The 16,592-nt window shown below is 46.7% G+C and overlaps 6 protein-coding genes across 6 annotated transcripts; 3 read left to right on the forward strand and 3 right to left on the reverse strand.

The window, feature by feature from the left end:
- Nucleotides 1-527: 527 nt before the first annotated feature.
- On the reverse strand, nt 528-1,595 carry PV09_07416 (uncharacterized protein). Its single transcript, XM_016361179.1, has one exon. It carries the CDS (start codon nt 1,562-1,564, stop codon nt 953-955), a length of 612 nt encoding a protein of 203 aa, XP_016210999.1. The 5' UTR covers nt 1,565-1,595; the 3' UTR covers nt 528-952.
- A 2,378-nt stretch (nt 1,596-3,973) lies between these two features.
- PV09_07417 (uncharacterized protein) lies at nt 3,974-6,037 on the forward strand (the record flags this gene model as incomplete). The annotated part of the gene is made up of 6 exons (XM_016361180.1): nt 3,974-4,772; nt 4,830-4,922; nt 4,975-5,156; nt 5,215-5,379; nt 5,429-5,570; nt 5,621-6,037. 6 exons carry the CDS (start codon nt 3,974-3,976, stop codon nt 5,995-5,997), a joined length of 1,758 nt encoding a protein of 585 aa, XP_016211000.1. The 3' UTR covers nt 5,998-6,037.
- A 711-nt stretch (nt 6,038-6,748) lies between these two features.
- On the forward strand, nt 6,749-8,719 carry PV09_07418 (uncharacterized protein; the record flags this gene model as incomplete). The annotated part of the gene is made up of 1 exon (XM_016361181.1): nt 6,749-8,719. One exon carries the CDS (start codon nt 6,749-6,751, stop codon nt 8,717-8,719), a length of 1,971 nt encoding a protein of 656 aa, XP_016211001.1.
- Nucleotides 8,720-8,822: 103 nt separating this feature from the next.
- On the reverse strand, nt 8,823-10,830 carry PV09_07419 (uncharacterized protein). The gene has a single exon (XM_016361182.1). It carries the CDS (start codon nt 10,791-10,793, stop codon nt 9,111-9,113), a length of 1,683 nt encoding a protein of 560 aa, XP_016211002.1. The 5' UTR covers nt 10,794-10,830; the 3' UTR covers nt 8,823-9,110.
- Nucleotides 10,831-10,961: 131 nt separating this feature from the next.
- On the reverse strand, nt 10,962-15,266 carry PV09_07420 (leucine-tRNA ligase). The gene is made up of 13 exons (XM_016361183.1): nt 15,068-15,266; nt 14,962-15,011; nt 14,763-14,910; nt 14,404-14,710; nt 14,264-14,351; nt 13,009-14,205; nt 12,661-12,958; nt 12,489-12,608; nt 12,145-12,435; nt 11,712-12,095; nt 11,496-11,651; nt 11,411-11,440; nt 10,962-11,348 (listed from the first exon to the last, which is right to left on the reverse strand). The coding sequence occupies exons 1-13, from the start codon at nt 15,110-15,112 to the stop codon at nt 11,112-11,114; spliced, it is 3,351 nt and encodes a 1,116-aa protein (XP_016211003.1). The 5' UTR covers nt 15,113-15,266; the 3' UTR covers nt 10,962-11,111.
- A 58-nt stretch (nt 15,267-15,324) lies between these two features.
- PV09_07421 (uncharacterized protein) lies at nt 15,325-16,580 on the forward strand. Its single transcript, XM_016361184.1, has 2 exons — nt 15,325-15,612; nt 15,681-16,580. The coding sequence occupies exons 1-2, from the start codon at nt 15,384-15,386 to the stop codon at nt 15,863-15,865; spliced, it is 414 nt and encodes a 137-aa protein (XP_016211004.1). The 5' UTR covers nt 15,325-15,383; the 3' UTR covers nt 15,866-16,580.
- The last annotated feature ends 12 nt before the right edge of the window (nt 16,581-16,592 follow it).

Here is a 16,592-nt window from a genome sequence, read left to right on the forward strand (position 1 = left end):
ATCGTTCAACTTCGTTGTCGCAATTGTCTGTCGTTTTCGGAACAGACAACAGCGCAAGCGGGCAGCGAGAGACGTTTGTGTCAATGAGCTCCGCAGACATTCAACCTGCCTGTTCCTATTCTCTGTGCGCATCGTAAACTCTTATGTTTTCCAATCGGGCAACTGCGAGTCAAAAAGATTCCAGGTGTCGTCTCTCTGTTCTTAACGTGGAGAGCCTCGATGCGGGTCTCGTCTTCATATGACCATACCATTCTTTGGTCAAATTCTTATCCAGTTCTACAGACAAACGCCATACGGCGCCCACAGTATTCTTTCCAATATGTTGTTATAACGGCTCTGCCTAGAATGTAGAAGAGATTTCTTGCCTGAGCATCGGGCCGTGATTTACGAGGACAGATGCACTTTGGATCTGGTCGCCAAAACTGATCGTAATTGACGTGCACTTAATTTTGTTCTTGCATCGAATCAAATATGCAAGAAAAATGGACAGTTTTTGATGATCGAATGGATGGATACGTCAATGTAGGCAAAAAAATGTTTCGAATGAGTCGTGGCGACGGAAGGATGACGACCGCTCTGCTCCTCTAGGCTACTCCGGCAATGAAAGACAAGAAAAGCGATAGAGAGGCTGGACTGGATTCTTCAAATGACTGGACGTATTTGAAGAGTTACCGAATGGCGATTCAGAGGCTAATCCAACATACTATGGATGGAGCGTCTCATAAAGTTCCTGTGTACAAACACTAAGCCCTCTGAGCCGACAAATTTTGCGTGTATTTCCTCACGTTCTTCCAGTCGCAATACCACACACATGATGGCCGTAACAAGATTTAGAGTCTCTAGCTAGCCAAAGGGAATACTCCCGGTACACAGCATAGCTATTTAATCCCTGTCTTTTCTCCGTGCCACAAGACACGACACTTCTCCCACGCCGCCTTCAAGATCGGCATCCTCACGACATCACAGCAACAGCTCTCAGCCCGACCAGTTTCCCCTTTCCGTTTGCACTCACGACCCAGACTTCGCTCCTCGTTCCGCCCAGCGCTACCCTGAAATATCCTACCTCGCCGCAGCCTTCCTTTTTCACGGCCTCAATGAGCTCTGCATACTGACCTGCGGGATCAAACTCCTTCGCACTGATACTCTCTGCCTTGGCATCTATGAGGTCACTGAAGTCACTTGCCGAGGGTATCCCGTCGCCCTCCCATTTCAGCGACACTGGCTCGAAAGGCTCGTCGGCGTCAGTTGTGTAGTATGCCTCTATCTTCTGTAGAGACGACGGCACGGATGTATTCGTCGCCTTAGGTCTGGACTTGGTTGCCGATTGTGCGGAGGCACCACCCGAGACATCTTGGTTGGCTTTATCGAGGAACGCGGCGTAGTCCTCGTCAGAGCCCATGGCTGGAGGTTTGAAGGCAAGGTTCTTCTGGGACAAAGAGTTGAACTGGCAGAGGTTCGACAAACGCGAATGGGGTGATGCTGCGCGAAGCTTTCTGGGTTCGAGAGCACACGCCTTGAGATGTGAGGCCCTTCTTGCGAAAACCCGGGAAACAGGATTGCTCATTTGATCATGCAAACGTCCACACACGTCAAACTTCGGAGGCTGTAGGTAGGTACGTCATTGTGGAAAAGGACCCTGCGCAAGCTTGCCCTAGCTTCCACGTGCCCACGCGCAGCATCAGATTATCTGCTACGGAGTCTGAAATTTGTCCCTATCGGTACGCAGCAAGGGAAAAGGAAAAAAAAAAAAAAAGAAATCTGCAGCAAAGAGGTTAAGAACACGATTGACTTAATTTTGTTTCTGAAAATATTCAAGCACAGTGTTTTGGCAAGCACCTTCAGAATGCCGCGCATGGTGGAGATGCCCCCAATCCGTCTATTTGTTTCTGGCGATATACAGAAGGCAGAAAAGTAAAACACATCGTGGAACTTCGCAGAAGCCAAAAGCCTTCGACACCATTGATGCTCAGGCGTGGTGGAGGTTTGATCTGTTCTCTAGGCCTCTGAGCGCAAGATGCTGTACTTTCAACAGGAATGAAGGACAATGAAATGCGATGATGCAGTGGTACTAAGCTCCATTCTTCACTTTCCGGTCAAAATTCTTATCCACATCCAGGCACTCCTTGCAAGTGTGGTTTTTTGGTTCAAGAGCTTGGCCGGAGCTGGTGGAATATTTGGTGACATAGTTCGTCATTGAGAGTTACTTGGAAGGAGGTCAGCAATTAAACACGCTACACCTTCGGTCTCTCTATGCTAAGTTCTGCCCTTGGGCTCTATTCTCTCGACGAAGCCGATCTGTAGAGGTTACACGGGCACCAAGGAGGTGCAAAAAAAAGATATCAAGCGATCGAAGTCTTCAAATAAGAACCACTGAATAAGCTGTAAAATGTAGTCACAGGAGAAGAACACCACACACGTTGCGATTTAGTTCCGTTGACCGCCGGTGCAAGTAACTTGAGGCTGCTTTTAGCATTTGGCTCGGATTCTAGTCAGCATATGCACTCTTAAGAACCTGCTCTATGAAGAGTCCTTGATTTTTTGGGCCTCTTTAGACCCTCTAATCTTGCAATAAAATGAAACCGATACTTTTGGATCAACTATGCGAGAGTTCGTAGTTTTCGACCGGATATCTGGAGCTTGCCGCAACAGAAGAGTTGCGAAGAAGGTTCATCAAAAGCAGGCTTTGCGGAACCCGACGGACCCGTGGATGAGAATCACGATATTTGACCCGTTCTGATCACGTCGCGGAGTATAAAGTACTTCAAATCTACGCTTGGCTGGGAGAGCGTTGTAAATGAAGGGGACGTATTCCGCAGGCTCGAGAGCTACCATGCTAGATTTCCAAACAAACGTAACACTCTTTCACGGCTACCCATTCCTCCTTTCCAATACTACAAACAAGCCGACCAACCAACGTGTTTGAGCGGAAAAGGAATTTCCGCGTAACTCATGGACGAACACTGACCAGGATCCTCAACATCTCCGACACATTTTAGCGAGACCATTGACCGAGGCAAGATACAATTTTCCAAAATGTGGTTCACGAAATCATTTCATTATTATCACCTCAACGATTCTGACAACGTGAATCATCCGCTAAGCTTCGACCGTTGTTTCAAGGCGCTAAAACTAGAGTAGACATCTTCCGCAGAAACGATTCCCAAGAGTTGACATGATCGATATTCATGTAAGAGCATCCTCGCACACATGTCGAGATGTTGATTCGATTCACACCTTATTGTTTCCTGCTAATATATATTTAATTCTTGAGACTTTGCCAAAGAATTGGCCCTAGTGACAGATGGTCAAGCACATTTTAGTGGTTGACAACTTCTGTTGTCGTGTGATGACATCCGACCATCCCCGTTCATGAGGGCACTTCACGCCAAAGGAAGCACAATGTGCACCTTTCCAAAGGGACCGAGCGTCTAGGAAACACTTGCAAAGGCTGTCTGCAAGACATAGTAAACTAAAAAAAAAAATCCCCATTTCCCCGAACTTGCGAATCCCAAGCCAGGATTTAGGACTACAGAGTTTGTGGGGTAGGGTGAGAATGAATGCGGAGAACGGAGTCCTCGCGGAGTCTCGGTTCTGTACCCGACGTGTTCATCTGATTTGTTCCCTTTCGAACTCATCGCACGCCGCGCTCTCTGGTCCACAGTATAGTCGAGCCAATAGTGATGCGGTTTGGGGGGGATGCAAGACTCTGATTGGCGAGGATGTACATCTCTTTACCTGTTCCGTTGCATTCTCCAACAATGCCGTTCCCCAGATGTTTGTCTTAGCGTCGCTACGGCACGTTCTGGATCTTAGTGGAGACGATGACCCAAGACGGCCTCGTGGGTTTCTAGAGCAAATCTGAAATATAAATAAGAGGCTTTTGAGGGCTGGGAGAGAAGGTGAGAGGAGGTTGTACCAGCTACAGTACAGCTTACTCTTTTCTCCTAGCCGTTCTCTCCCTTTTTCCCCAGCTATGTTCGCAAATTCGGAGACGAAAGGGCACGTAGCCCATGTGGACGAAGTATCTAGCTCCAAGCATCACGATGGACCAGTCAATCTAGGTCTTGATTACGAGAATATTGAGAAGCGTTATTGGAGGTCACCCCGGTTCCTTGGGACCTGTTTGGCCATCATCTTCATGGCAAATGGCCTTTTCATTGGTTACGCAATCCCGGTCAACATTTTGAATGTTATAGATGCTGATATCGGCCCGTCGAGCAATATATCCCTTGTGACACTGATCAACACGCTTTGTCAAGGTATCTTCTTTATCCTCGTCGGATCTTTAAGCGATGCCATCGGACGACGCTACTTCATAATTGCCGGAGAACTTTCAGGCGTCTTGGGAGCAATTCTGGGTGCGACGGCAAAAGACATCAACTGGTTGATTGGAGCAGGTGTCTTCGTGGGATTTGCCGCCGCGGTCCAGATATCATATCCGCTGCTCGTCATGGAGATGGTTCCAAACAAGTACAGATTTTGGGGCCAGGGCGCAATTTCATTCATGGTCCTTCCAACACTAGGCTTCGGACCTTTGATCGGTCGTGTCATCGTGCAGAACGTTCACGGCTCCAACGGCGGCTGGAGGTTTACTTATTGGCTATCCGCAATCGTGAACGGCATCTCGCTGATCCTCTTCGTACTATTTTACTTCCCGCCAGCCTTCCACGATCTACAAGCTCGAAAGTCTAGAGTAAAGCAAGCTCTCCAGGTAGACTATGCTGGGTTTGGCATATACGCCTGTGCGATTGTCTGCCTTCTGTTGGCACTCAGTACGTTTCACGAGCTCGACAACCGCTGCGGAAAATAACTAACATAGCCTTCTGTAGCTTGGGGAGGACAGCAAGATCCTTGGAATAGCGCAAAGATCATCGCACTGCTTGTTTTAGGGTGTGTGGGACTCATTGCTTTCGTACTTTATGGTATGGTTATCAGTGTTTCTGCTTCTTCGTTCATGTTGCTGACGCTATTTAGAGGTGTATATGCCGCTTGCAGATCCTATCCTACCTATGTCCCTCTTTAAGATACGGAACTACTATCTGGCCGTCATTATTGGCGCCATCGCCCAAATGTCGTATTATGCATTGAACGTTTTCTGGCCCACACATGTGTCGGCGTTATACACAACCGATAATATGAAGATTGGCTGGTTGAGCGTAAGTTTAGCCCTAGGAATGCATACTATATTTCGCGCTGATCGGCTTGATTGTCCAGAGTACAACTGGAACTGCGCTTGCCATTGGAGAGATTGTGATGGGCCCAGTCTGTCATCGGATCGGACATTTTAGAACTCAGCTCGTCGCTGCCACCACTGGACTTTGCATATTTGGAGGGCTTCTAGGAATGGCAAATGAGCATCGAGAAGGCCTAGCTATCGCTGTTCGTTGCCTCAGAAACGTTCAAGGTGTCCTTGCTGACCATGAAACAGTGTACTGCAATGTCGGGTTTTTTTGTTGGATGGCTGGAGCTATTGAGTATTGTCATGGCCGGACTTGTTGTGCCACCGGAGAAAATTGGTGTTGCTCAGGCCTTCCATGGCTCGACTCGCGCGGTAACAGCCACTGTCGCAGGTGATTATACATAAAATTCATTCAACGCATTCATGTCTAACAACTACTAGTCGCCATATATCTGGCAGTCTTTGATGGTCGAATCACTGTAGACCTTCCAAGAGAGGTTGTCTCATTTGCTACTTCTGCTGGCCTCCCAAGTTCGAGCACAACCGATCTCCTACTAGGAGTTGCGAACGGTACGACTGCAGCGCTTGAAGCGGTTCCGGGGATGAACAAAACTATCCTTGCCGCCGTTGGAGCTGGTACCAAGAGGGGCTACGCTATGTCTTTGAGCACAACTTACCTGACCAGTCTTGCTTTTGGCGGACTTGCGTTGATAACTTGCTTCTTTATTAAGGACATATCTGAGTACTTGACTCTTTTCGTGAATAAGAAAGTTGACGGAACTCTTCACGGAGAGCAAAGCGAAGAAGAGAAAGTGTGATGATGCTCATATCAATTGTGAGGCTGAATAATTCACAAACAAATAGATGAGAGTACGGAAAAAACATCTTCCTTTTTCTCAGCATATGAACATCTACTTCTGTATTATATGCTCCTAGTGGCCAAGGTCGAACTGTCTAAACTAGCGTGAATGATATTAAGCCTTTTAAAGCGAAGAGAAAAATCAACAATTCGTTTTGCGCAATGTTGAACACGACTTAAAATCCAAACTAAAAAGCAAAAATAACAGAAGTTTGAATTTATCAAAAAACTTTATTCAAACCTGTCATCAAAATTAGCTACAGCCGATGTTAAGGGTACTCCGTAAGTCTAATCTTATTCGACCTAATTGCAAGCGTTCATGATTCGCAATGGATAGGTTGTTAGAAATGCTCAAAGCCTGACGTCGCCCATTCAGTCACTCAATGATGACAGTTACTTAATTGCTGGCAATTCCTATGAGATAACTGAAGAATTCCTTGCGCGCATAGTAGTTTTGCATTGATGAATGTCTATACAGACTCCCCGCAAAGCCAGCATTATTGTCGCAATAAGACCAAGACCTCACATGTTCAACCTCCGCTTACATAATTATCCCGTCCCAAACGCAAGCGAGATGAGTTGTTTTACCTGTCCGAGAGCAGTCCTTGGCGACAGCAGAACACGTTTAAGGAGTAGAGATATCATTTTTCAAATATTGTTACATACTACACAGAGCTATTCGGCTCTCGATCTAATCAGGAATGAACACAATGGAAGATTCCACTAATGATAGTGTGTTTGAACATATCTGGGCAGGAGTTGACATCAAGAAGCTCACTTGCTGCGAGTGCAAAAGGTCTATCGATCCTCAGGCAGTTCTGGCTAGAACGTTCACACTTGAAAGCCAACTCAAATTTCAACTAAAAAAACAGCCATGGAGCGACAGAATAGTGGTATCTTCACTCTCAGATGCGATCATAGTATATCATCGCCATCTCAATTGTTTGCTAAGGTTTGAGAAATACGCTGCCGTATCTCACGTGTGGCATTCTGGTGTAGCGAGCTTGCAGTATTCAAGAAATACAGTTGGACCGAAAGCAAAAGAGCTAGCGAGGGTCGTCCTCGAACGACCGGTACAAATATATCGCGGCATTCAGAACGGCAATTTAGAAGTTGTAGGCGACGATTTCGAGCTTTGGCATGATTATATCAGCATCCCTCAGTGGCAACAAGATATCAAGATGAATGTGATTCAATCCATCGCAGACATATACAGCAACGCGGCTTTTGTGCTGATTGACTTTCATGACGTTGAAGCCTCGGCCGTCCAGGCTATGCGTTTCGGAAAGACGGTAAGGGAACGAGCATGCGGCATCAGCGATATATGTAATGCCAAGTACTGGAGTCGTATGTGGACGGCGATGGAGTTCTCAAAGAGCAAGCGACTGGTGCCTATGCTCAAAGATTTTGTCCTTCTACAACCTAATCCTCAACATGAAACAGTCATGCACGAGCTAGATGCTACGTGGGCGGAGCTTGGCGATGGCAAGATGCTGGAAGTGATGATTGGGATAGGGAACAATCTGTGTCCATGGCAAGTAGGAGGTCTCACTCTAGCAAGGGACTTGAATCTTTGTGGAGAAGCTACGGCGTTTGCGAATGCGTATGATTTCCTATCTCGACGAGGCGTCACAAACTCTAGAGACTTCTTTTATGCATTTCTTGCTATACTGAAGAGTCCCATAGCGGAACATGAGCTTCCTGACGACGATCATCAGGCTTTGCTACAGATAGCACGAGATTGCATTCGTCGTGGGGATTACAGTCCTTTACTTATGGCTCCACAAGATGTTTACCCAAGACCAAATGAGGCGGCGATAAGAAGTTGGGGCTACGTTGATTTGCGTTACTTTTCTTTGGGCGAACAGCAAATTCCAGCTACGTACAAGGACGTGGATTTCCAAAATCTGAACCCGATTATCAAGGCAGAACATGTTGGAGCAGTTACGGGTATTTCTGGCGCAGCTTGGGGATGGGAAGACAACATGGGATATCTTGCACATATCTTCGAGTGGACATACAGGTGCCATGGACAAGATATCGAGAAGTTCGTTCATACGGTGGGAGAAAGGATGTTCGGCCAGCCATTTGACCAGATCATGCAGAGACTTTCGCAGGATAGCCGTTTACACATTCTGGAAGACTATCTCCGTGATCTCTCTGGAAAAAATAAAGAACCCTCTGTTAACTGGAAACAAAGAGCGAGGGAGCTTGGTGATGCCCTAGGTCTCTCAAATTCATCACTCAAGAGTACGGTAGGAAACCCGAGGTCACCTATTGATTGGATGCTCGGTCATGGCTATACCATACACTTAGGTGAAGCTCTCACAATGAGGATCGTCGACATCACTTGTCCCGCCTGTCACGTTACCTTTCTGCTTCGAGTAGCTCTTTATAGTCGGGATACGGCGACCATTACGGGAGCGCACGCATTTCGCGTTCCTGGTCTGAAATTCGCAAATACCTTGGCCGGCGGGGTCGGTCTTTTGATCAAAGATGGCCGTTCGGTTGGGCGGTTCCTTTGGGGAACACCAACATGTGAATGCGAAAAGCTTCGAAAAGTGGAGATCAAGTTGGACAGTTTGCCTTTACCAGAGCAAAACACCTTGGATTATGGCGTTGATAAGACGAGGACATCATACTATCTCGTTGGTCGTGGAGAGAGGGTAGACCTTTGCTAACCTCCCGCGCATGAAACGCAAAGGGAATATGCATTCCCTTGCTCTGAGAAACTCTTGCAGCACCATGAAAGATCATGCAGTTCATACTGCAAACAAGAAATGTCTATGGGTAGCACCACCTAAAGGCATATGTATAGTCTATAGTCGTGCAAATATCTTAATTCTCGCACAAGAGATTTGTGAGTTACTGTCAGAACTTGATGGATGAGAAGAGCGACTGCTTAATTAGTGGTCATGTTCCAACAAGTATGAACCATTTTCGCTCGCTTCGAGTATTCCCGTCTTATAAGCACAAAAATCAGGAGCTTTGTCCGATATCACCAGACTGATCCATCTTTTTCATGGAGAAGAGACCTTGCTCCTTGTAAATTCAGCCATCTGGGATCCTATTTCATCCACCCCCCTTCTTTACAAATCTCGAAAGCGCAGGGCCAAAGGTCTCCTCTTGACGTTTCATTCTTTTCGCGTCCCTCATCTTTTGCTTCTTCATTATCTCTTCAATACGACTTCGCTTCTCATCGATGATATTCCTGCTTCTTTCCTTTCTTAGCATCTTCCTTAGAGCTGAGTTTCGTCCTCTGCCCCTATTCTTCGCCCTCTCCACTGGATCCTCATCCTTTCTATCCAGATCTTTTGCCCGCTGTCGCGCTTCATGCGAACGTACATCCAAATTACCGATGAAGTTCGGATCAAGGGATATCATTCCTGGTTGCAGCTTGTTGAGGAGGCTATGTACTTCATTTTCCTGGCGTTGTTTGACGGTTTCGTAAGGATTCACTTCCAAGGCATCGAAGTTTGGTTCTCCCGCTCCAGGAACGATCATTGAAGAGAAACCCCGGTCATGCCCAATTCCAAGGACATCCTCATAAGGACACCAGCGAAGGCTTTCAACACGCTTTCCTTCTGCACCCCATTGTAGATAAGGACTACCTGAGCGCTCTTGGTCCGACTTTGCACGGTCGAAGAGGCCTTTCCATACAGTAGTCTGTGTGCCCCACCCGACAGCTACGAGATTACGGTCGGATATAGCGACAGAAGTGCCTGGCTGGCGGAGGTGGTAATTGTGCACAGGCTTGAATGCTCGGATATCCCACACGGCCATACGCATGTCGCTGCCTGTAGTGACCATAAAGTGGCCTGTCCTGTTTACTGCAATGCTCCGTACAGGACCTTTGTGTGCGAGGATCTTGACCAAGGGTGAGGCCGAGTTAGGGGACCAAAGCTGGACGACGCCATTTTGGTGACCAGAATGCAATATCGCGTTGTAAGGATTTTGAGCGAGAGCAGTAGGTGTGCCCTTTTTCGTGGACGTCTCGAATACAAATTTACCAGTCGACGTGTCCATATACTTTAGCCAGCCGTGATTGCCTAGACTCGCCAACAGGAAGTGATAGGGCAGAAATTCGAGGAACACCGGATCCGTGTGGTTGTCTAGCTGATGCAATTCTACTCCGGCATGGTCGTAGATATACACCTTTCTTGCCTGCGCGACTGCGAACGAATTACTGTTGTGTAGCCAGCAGGCATCGCGCACATGTTCACCAAGCTGTAACTCGCAACCCAACTTTCCATCGCGCCACTGCATAGTGGCAATGTGTCCCTTTGCGCCCGCAAGAAGTAGGTCGCGTCCGTTGCGGGAATACCTTGCCTTGTATGGCCCAAGGTCATCGAGCTTCAGCTCAAAGCCCTTCTTGGCTGTCTCAATACTGACAGCGGCTTTGATATCACTCTGCCGTACCTTGAACGTCCTTTCCAATTCCCCTTCTGCCTCTATAAACCCAGCTTCATGCTCATGTAGGATCTCCGCCTCTTTCGCTCGAACCGCAGCCTGTCTAAATTTTCCCTCGAGCTGGCTCAACTGCCGCCGCATTTTTACATCTTTGACGCGCTTCGTGTTTATTTTCTTGCCCCGCCCATACTCCTTCTCTGCTTCTAGCGCTCGTCGTTCAGCTTCTGCAGCTTCGCGTTCTTTAGCAGTCAAATGTGCAGGAGGGTTTGATTGCGATTGGGCTTCCAGCTGTGCAGCAGAAGCGCCGATGCGACTGATGCTCTTTATTCTGCCTTCTGAAGTCATTGTTATCGTTGAATATGCGACATTCTCGTAGTTGTGGTAGAATAGTAGTGTTTTGCAAATCGATTCTTTGCCTCCGAAACTTTTTTGCGGGGATCGGAGCGTCGGGGCTTGGCAAGGCTCCCTCAGCCTAATATCTCGCGCATCCCCGTCCATTTCAAACACGTTCAGTTGAAAAAAAATTTGTTTAATTTTATGACCTGATCTAAATATCCAGTAATGGTTCTAGTTTTTCTGAGAGTCCAAGGCATCGTTTTTGACAGTTTTCTATCAGATTCATGCATCGCATCAATTGTCTTCTAATGAAGCAGTTCCATTGCTTTAAACATTCGCGAAGTCAATACCAGGATTTCCCGGCACGGCTGACTGTGCTGCTGGAGGCAATTCAGAAGCATTTGGATCTATCTCTACAATCTCAATCTCCTTGCATTTGTACACAGTTGCCTTCAGTGAGGGAAGGATATGCTTTAAGACGTCAACCTCGTTAAAGGCGAGCTTGCGGTCTAGGACTTCAGTGGACCCGCTTTTCTCAATCGACTGCTTAAGAGACATTATGAACTAAAATGGAATGAGAAAATTGTCCCTTATATAAAAACAAAAGGCGTAGGATGGATACTTACCGGCATGGCCTTTTTGTTCTTCTTGTCGATCTACAAAAAGCTTTGTAAGAACACAGTCACCTTCGGGCCGTCAAGAAGAGCTCACCTTCGGCATGATTTTCTTCACATCTAATGTTAGTCCATCAAGGCTCTCTGTGACAAGAGCGATCAACTCGTCCTGCCACTTGGGATAGGAGGACGCAATATAAAGCGTCAGCTTTTTATCAGACTTAGGATCATATTGAACACCTTTGCCCTTGCCCTGTGAATAGAAGGTGAGCTACTCTCTCAGAACGTCTGGCAGAGAATTGGTTTAGCATACCAGTTTCTTCAGCATGGCACCTTCGGTGCTTCCAATGTTACCCTGCACCATTCTAGAATATAGCATAGCTGCAGTCAGACTCTCATCCGGCGCTGGTACTGTTTCGTATCTTGCAAACGTAATGGTCTCTTTCTTTCCGAGCACCTCCAACCAAATATATTCCGAAAAGTGTGGCGTTATGGCCGCAAGGAGAAGGGTTTGCATCTCGATATAGCGCAGAATGCATGAACGGTGCATACCACCTGTTGCCCCAGTCGCAACACGATATGCATCACGCGCGCCAGTGAAATCCCAGAAACCAGATTTGAGAGCAGCTTTGTAGTTTGTAAGGGAGAATTGCTTGACTGACTCTGCATAGAGGATATTGAGCTCGTTCTCGAAAATCTGAATTTTTAGATTAGGAAAAGAAAGATCAAAGATGGGTAGACCTTACCTTGTCGTGGAAATTCTTCTCACCATCACGCTGGATAACATCGGTTTGATGTATCTTCTCTGAGGCCTTTACACTCTCAAAAGATTCCCCTTCCTTAAGAATGCGAGCGTCGTTCGTAACCTGCTTCATCCATGCTCGAAGCTCGTAAAGCTTTAATATTGCGGCGTTTGCGGTGACCTCTTCAAAGTTAGCATCCTCAACTCCATCACCTGCATCTGCGAACGCGAGACGTGTTGCATCGGCACCATATTTCTCGATGGCCTTTTCCAGCGTGAGGAAATTTCCAGTAGACTAAATTAACATTTAGCACGTCAAGCCAGCGTATTGTGATTTTTGTAACACACTTTGGACATCTTTTCGCCATTCATAAGCGCGTGACCGTTGGCTCTTATGCCTCGAGGTAGATACTCGGGCTTCTCACCCCAAATAGCCTGATGTATGTAGAGCATGAAGATGAGATGGTTCTGCGTGCAGTCAGTCTCTATTCTTCGATTGGAATTGATGACTCGGTTTTACATTTAGCAAGTCTTTTCCTGAAATCCGCACATCGAGTGGATACCAGAACTTAAACGACCGACGCATCTCATCCAAGCTCTGCTTTGGTATATTCTCGGGAGCCTTATCACTAAGATCGAAAACGTAATCCCAAAACTCATCCGACATACTCGACGGTGGGATATTTGCCAGACCTGGCTTCGACCCAAAGATGTCAGAGTGGAGATAGTGAGCTATGGTGTAGTAGGACATGTAGATAGTGCTGTCTGAAAGCGATTCGACAAGCTGGGATTTGTCCCATGGAAGCTTGGTGCCTAGACTGTAACCAAGGTTAGTAGATGTGCCAACTCCCTTAAGTTGATGGCTAACCCAAATTGTCTCGTCACCGCCCATTGATTCATCCAGCCCAATGTACGCTCAATGCTGTTCGCAGTTTCTGAACTGTAGGCATTGAAGCCCTCCCCGTCTTCGTTTTTAACATGGCCAATCACTTTTTCTCTCCATTGTGGACAAGCATCGCCGTAGGCAAGGAACCACTGATCCAGCAGCGCACTAACACACTCATCGCCACTTCGACTAATCACCAGTCCATCAGGCTCTGAGTATGGGAATCCGTCACCAGAATCAATCAGTTGCTTGCGAATGATTTCTTTCGCTTCTTGTACTGGTTTGCCGGCACACTCACCGACAAGCATTTTGCCCTTGTAGAAGCCTTCCTTGTATGCTTCTTCTTTGGCAAGAGCAAGCGCGGCAGTGTCCTTTGGCGAGGCTATTTTAGCCTTTTCAACGACTGATTTAGCAATGAGATTGCCGTGTGTTGGGCTTTCAATAATGGGTAAATGCTCCGTGGGAACCCAGTGCTGTTGAATGCCGTAAAAGTCCGGCTTTTTCGCCAGATCTCTGTTCATAACGAAGTCGTCGGGGGAGTCTGAGGGGACACTTGTCACGACACCGGTTCCCTTATTCTCCTTAATGGTATCCATGGGAACGACATACACTTTTCCGAGATGGCTGAGGGGTGCATGGACTTGCGTGCCAATTACATCCTTCCCAGATATTGCGAAGACTTCTTTCACCTCACCGAAATTTTCAAAGATCGATTGGTATGCCATGTTCCTAGCCGCTCGCTTGGTGATCAGGTAATATTCCTCGTTCTTCCCCTTGAAAATGCCATACGTGATTTGCGGACTGACGAAAAGATTAGACTGCCCATACATTGTTTCTGGTCGAAGAGTGGCGGCGACAAGATAGACCTTAGCATCTTGCGGTAGCTTGTCTTCAACTACTGCCTTTGCGGTCTCGGACCACTCTGCGACTTGGCACTTCAAAGCAAGATATTCCTGAGGATTGACACCCTCACCTTGAGATCGATCATGATCTAAGCAAGCTTGACCGTCCTTAGGCGAGTACACGGTGTAGCGCTTGCCGAATTGAATGAGATTTGAGGCTTTCAGCTTGCGCATTTGCCATTCAACAAAGGAGTTGTAGTATGGGTTTAGATCCGTGGTGCAAAATTGACGGCGCCAGTCTATGGAACAGCCAAGAGCAGTCATATCTCTTCTCCAACTAGAGGAGGATGTTACTGACATGTCATACTAGTAGGTTCAGATTTGAGTTGACCTACAGTTGTGGGAAATGTTTAACCCATTCTACGCTATCAGCAAATTTATGGATTTCATCGATAGGGACACCCATGGACAACATGGTTTGAACTATCCTGAATTAGATATCATGTACACACAGAAGTTGTGCTATGAGCCTTACACTGGTAGCGTGCACCTGCTCCCTTGAGCGCAGCCTTCCCACGCTTGGTGTTCTTGAACTTAGTCACGTCCGTCTTTGGTACATTCTGCGTCGGCGCAGGTACGGGAGTGTCATCCGCTTCGTCGTCCTCCTTGGGTGCATTCTCAAAGTTCTTACCAAACATAGCAACCTCGTTTTTGATTTTGTCCGCAGCTGCTTTGATAGGCATTCCAGTCACGTGAAAGCCCTGAGGAAACAGAGTCCGCTTGCCTAAGTGACGGCTTGCTCGTGCTTGGAATTCGATTTTCGACATGGTATAGCCATGGCCCTTCAAATTCCGTAAGCCACATTTCAGATCTAGGTTCCTTTAGTACACGAACCAAGTGAGGCAGACCGTTAGTATACGGATAAGCCATCGTGCCAAAGAATTTTGGAACTTTGGAGTGTAACTCATGGTTAGTGATGTCAATAGGAAACTCATCAAATGTAGGAGCATCAGCCTCGAAGACGCGATCATCCTGCCATTTTCTGTACAAGCCTTAGCACGTCATGAATAGTACATATTGACATGCACCATACTTTTGATACTTCTTTTCGATCTCAACAAGCGTGTCTCGCTTTTCTGTGTTCTATATTCTTGTGAGCAAATTGAATCCACACCATTTTTTTTTGCTTCTCAACGAACTTCGATTTTCAGTGTACTATCGGGTACCGGCTCATTTGGCGCCATGACTTCTACTTTCTGCTCTATTCAAAGAAGAAGTCGAAGTAAAGGGTTTGGAAATGGATCGGAGGCAGCTATATGTGAGTAATTCCTTTGACACTCTGATCTTTTAGGCGGAGTCAGACAATGACAGTATCGAAATTCGATATACGCTATGCCCGATCGAGACGTTTCTGTGTGCGCCTTGTGTGGCTTGTAACTGACCCCCGAAAAGTTACACAAGATCTCATCCATCTTTTCTTGTCGTGCATTGTGCCATCGTGCATTTGTAACAATCATGTCATGGCTTCCTCGTATATTCAAAGCACCTAAACAGCCGATAGAGCCTTTTGATTTCACTCGCAATCGGTATCGTGCAAAGAAAAAATGGCCTCCTGACTTCAGTAAGCTTTCTGAAAAGGAGCAATTTCGGTTTGAAAAGAAATGGCGACGAAGGAACAAACTTGCTTGGGCGCGGCCAAGATGGAATAAAGCTACAAAGCTGGTACAATGGGGTTTGATTATCGGTATGCGTTGAAGGCTGGCGCGACAAAATGGCGTCATTTCAGCAGCGACACTAACGAACTGTCAATAGGTTTCTCAACGTACAGCATACTGTTCTATGACTGGGAACGAAAGGAGGGCGATCCGGAGCCATTCGAACCATTAAGGAGATGGTATAGGCAAACGGCGGATTCAATCTGGTCATACAGCAATAAAACCCTTACCGCGGAGGACGCCCAAAGAATACGGGAGAAACGCCTGCCACCTACGCCTTGAAGGAATCAATGGCGACGTACCTGTGGGAAAGAGAAGGAAGGAGTATAAATACGATGGAGAAGGCATCAGAACGTTATTTCGAGGACCCCAGCATTGCAATTCCGTGGTTTAAAAATGCAATCTCATAGGGAAGTCCGATCATATGACGACAGCATGGAGCCCAAAACAATAAGCAAGAAACGCTCTTCGTTTATACGGTCAATGCGCAAAGAGTCGAGGAGCCTAGGGATGATCAAGCCGCGAGCAGGCACAAATGTCTACCTATTTATGCGAAGGACTTCATTCCTCCCAAATCGTGACATTCTCGAGCTCGTAGGAGATTTTTTGTTATTTTGGAGAATATACTACCAAGGTGAACCAAGACGAATATCGGAGCGCGAAATACATTCTGTGGCACAGGGAACTCTATTGCACTGTTGCACATTTTAATTGAGGTTCTGTCGTATCATACAGACGATCTATCCAAGGTGTGAGAAAATTGTGCATCGCAATTACCACAATGTCGGGAACAAGTGCGGTGTATGATACGATGTAAAAACTCAAGGCATTGGAGGAGCGACTGAAAGGACTGCTGTAACTGTCTTCATTATCATGTAAAGGATAACAATCTCCACACTGTAACAAATGTATTAAGGTATATGCGTAACATGGTACTCTTAGTTAGATTTGCTATCAGCATTAAACAGTATCGCACAATTTAGCGTTTACATGCTCCTGTCTAGCAAAC

Source organism: Verruconis gallopava (genome assembly GCF_000836295.1).
Source record: "Verruconis gallopava strain CBS 43764 unplaced genomic scaffold supercont1.29, whole genome shotgun sequence".
In the NCBI taxonomy this organism is placed as follows: Eukaryota; Fungi; Ascomycota; class Dothideomycetes; order Venturiales; family Sympoventuriaceae; genus Verruconis; species Verruconis gallopava.

Excerpts from the sequence above, each read along its gene's own strand:
- PV09_07416 (XM_016361179.1), bottom strand. The coding sequence starts at position 1,564 with ATGAGCAATCCTGTTTCCCGGGTTTTCGCAAGAAGGGCCTCACATCTC.
- PV09_07419 (XM_016361182.1), bottom strand. The coding sequence starts at position 10,793 with ATGACTTCAGAAGGCAGAATAAAGAGCATCAGTCGCATCGGCGCTTCT.
- PV09_07420 (XM_016361183.1), bottom strand. The coding sequence starts at position 15,112 with ATGGCGCCAAATGAGCCGGTACCCGATAGTACACTGAAAATCGAA. Across the intron at positions 14,352-14,403 it reads AGCAGGTGCACGCTACCAGT|TTCAAACCATGTTGTCCATG; the intron begins GTAAGGCTCATA and ends AATTCAGGATAG. Across the intron at positions 12,096-12,144 it reads AGAAGAATTTCCACGACAAG|ATTTTCGAGAACGAGCTCAA; the intron begins GTAAGGTCTACC and ends CTAAAAATTCAG.
- PV09_07421 (XM_016361184.1), top strand. The coding sequence starts at position 15,384 with ATGTCATGGCTTCCTCGTATATTCAAAGCACCTAAACAGCCGATAGAG. Across the intron at positions 15,613-15,680 it reads ACAATGGGGTTTGATTATCG|GTTTCTCAACGTACAGCATA; the intron begins GTATGCGTTGAA and ends AACTGTCAATAG.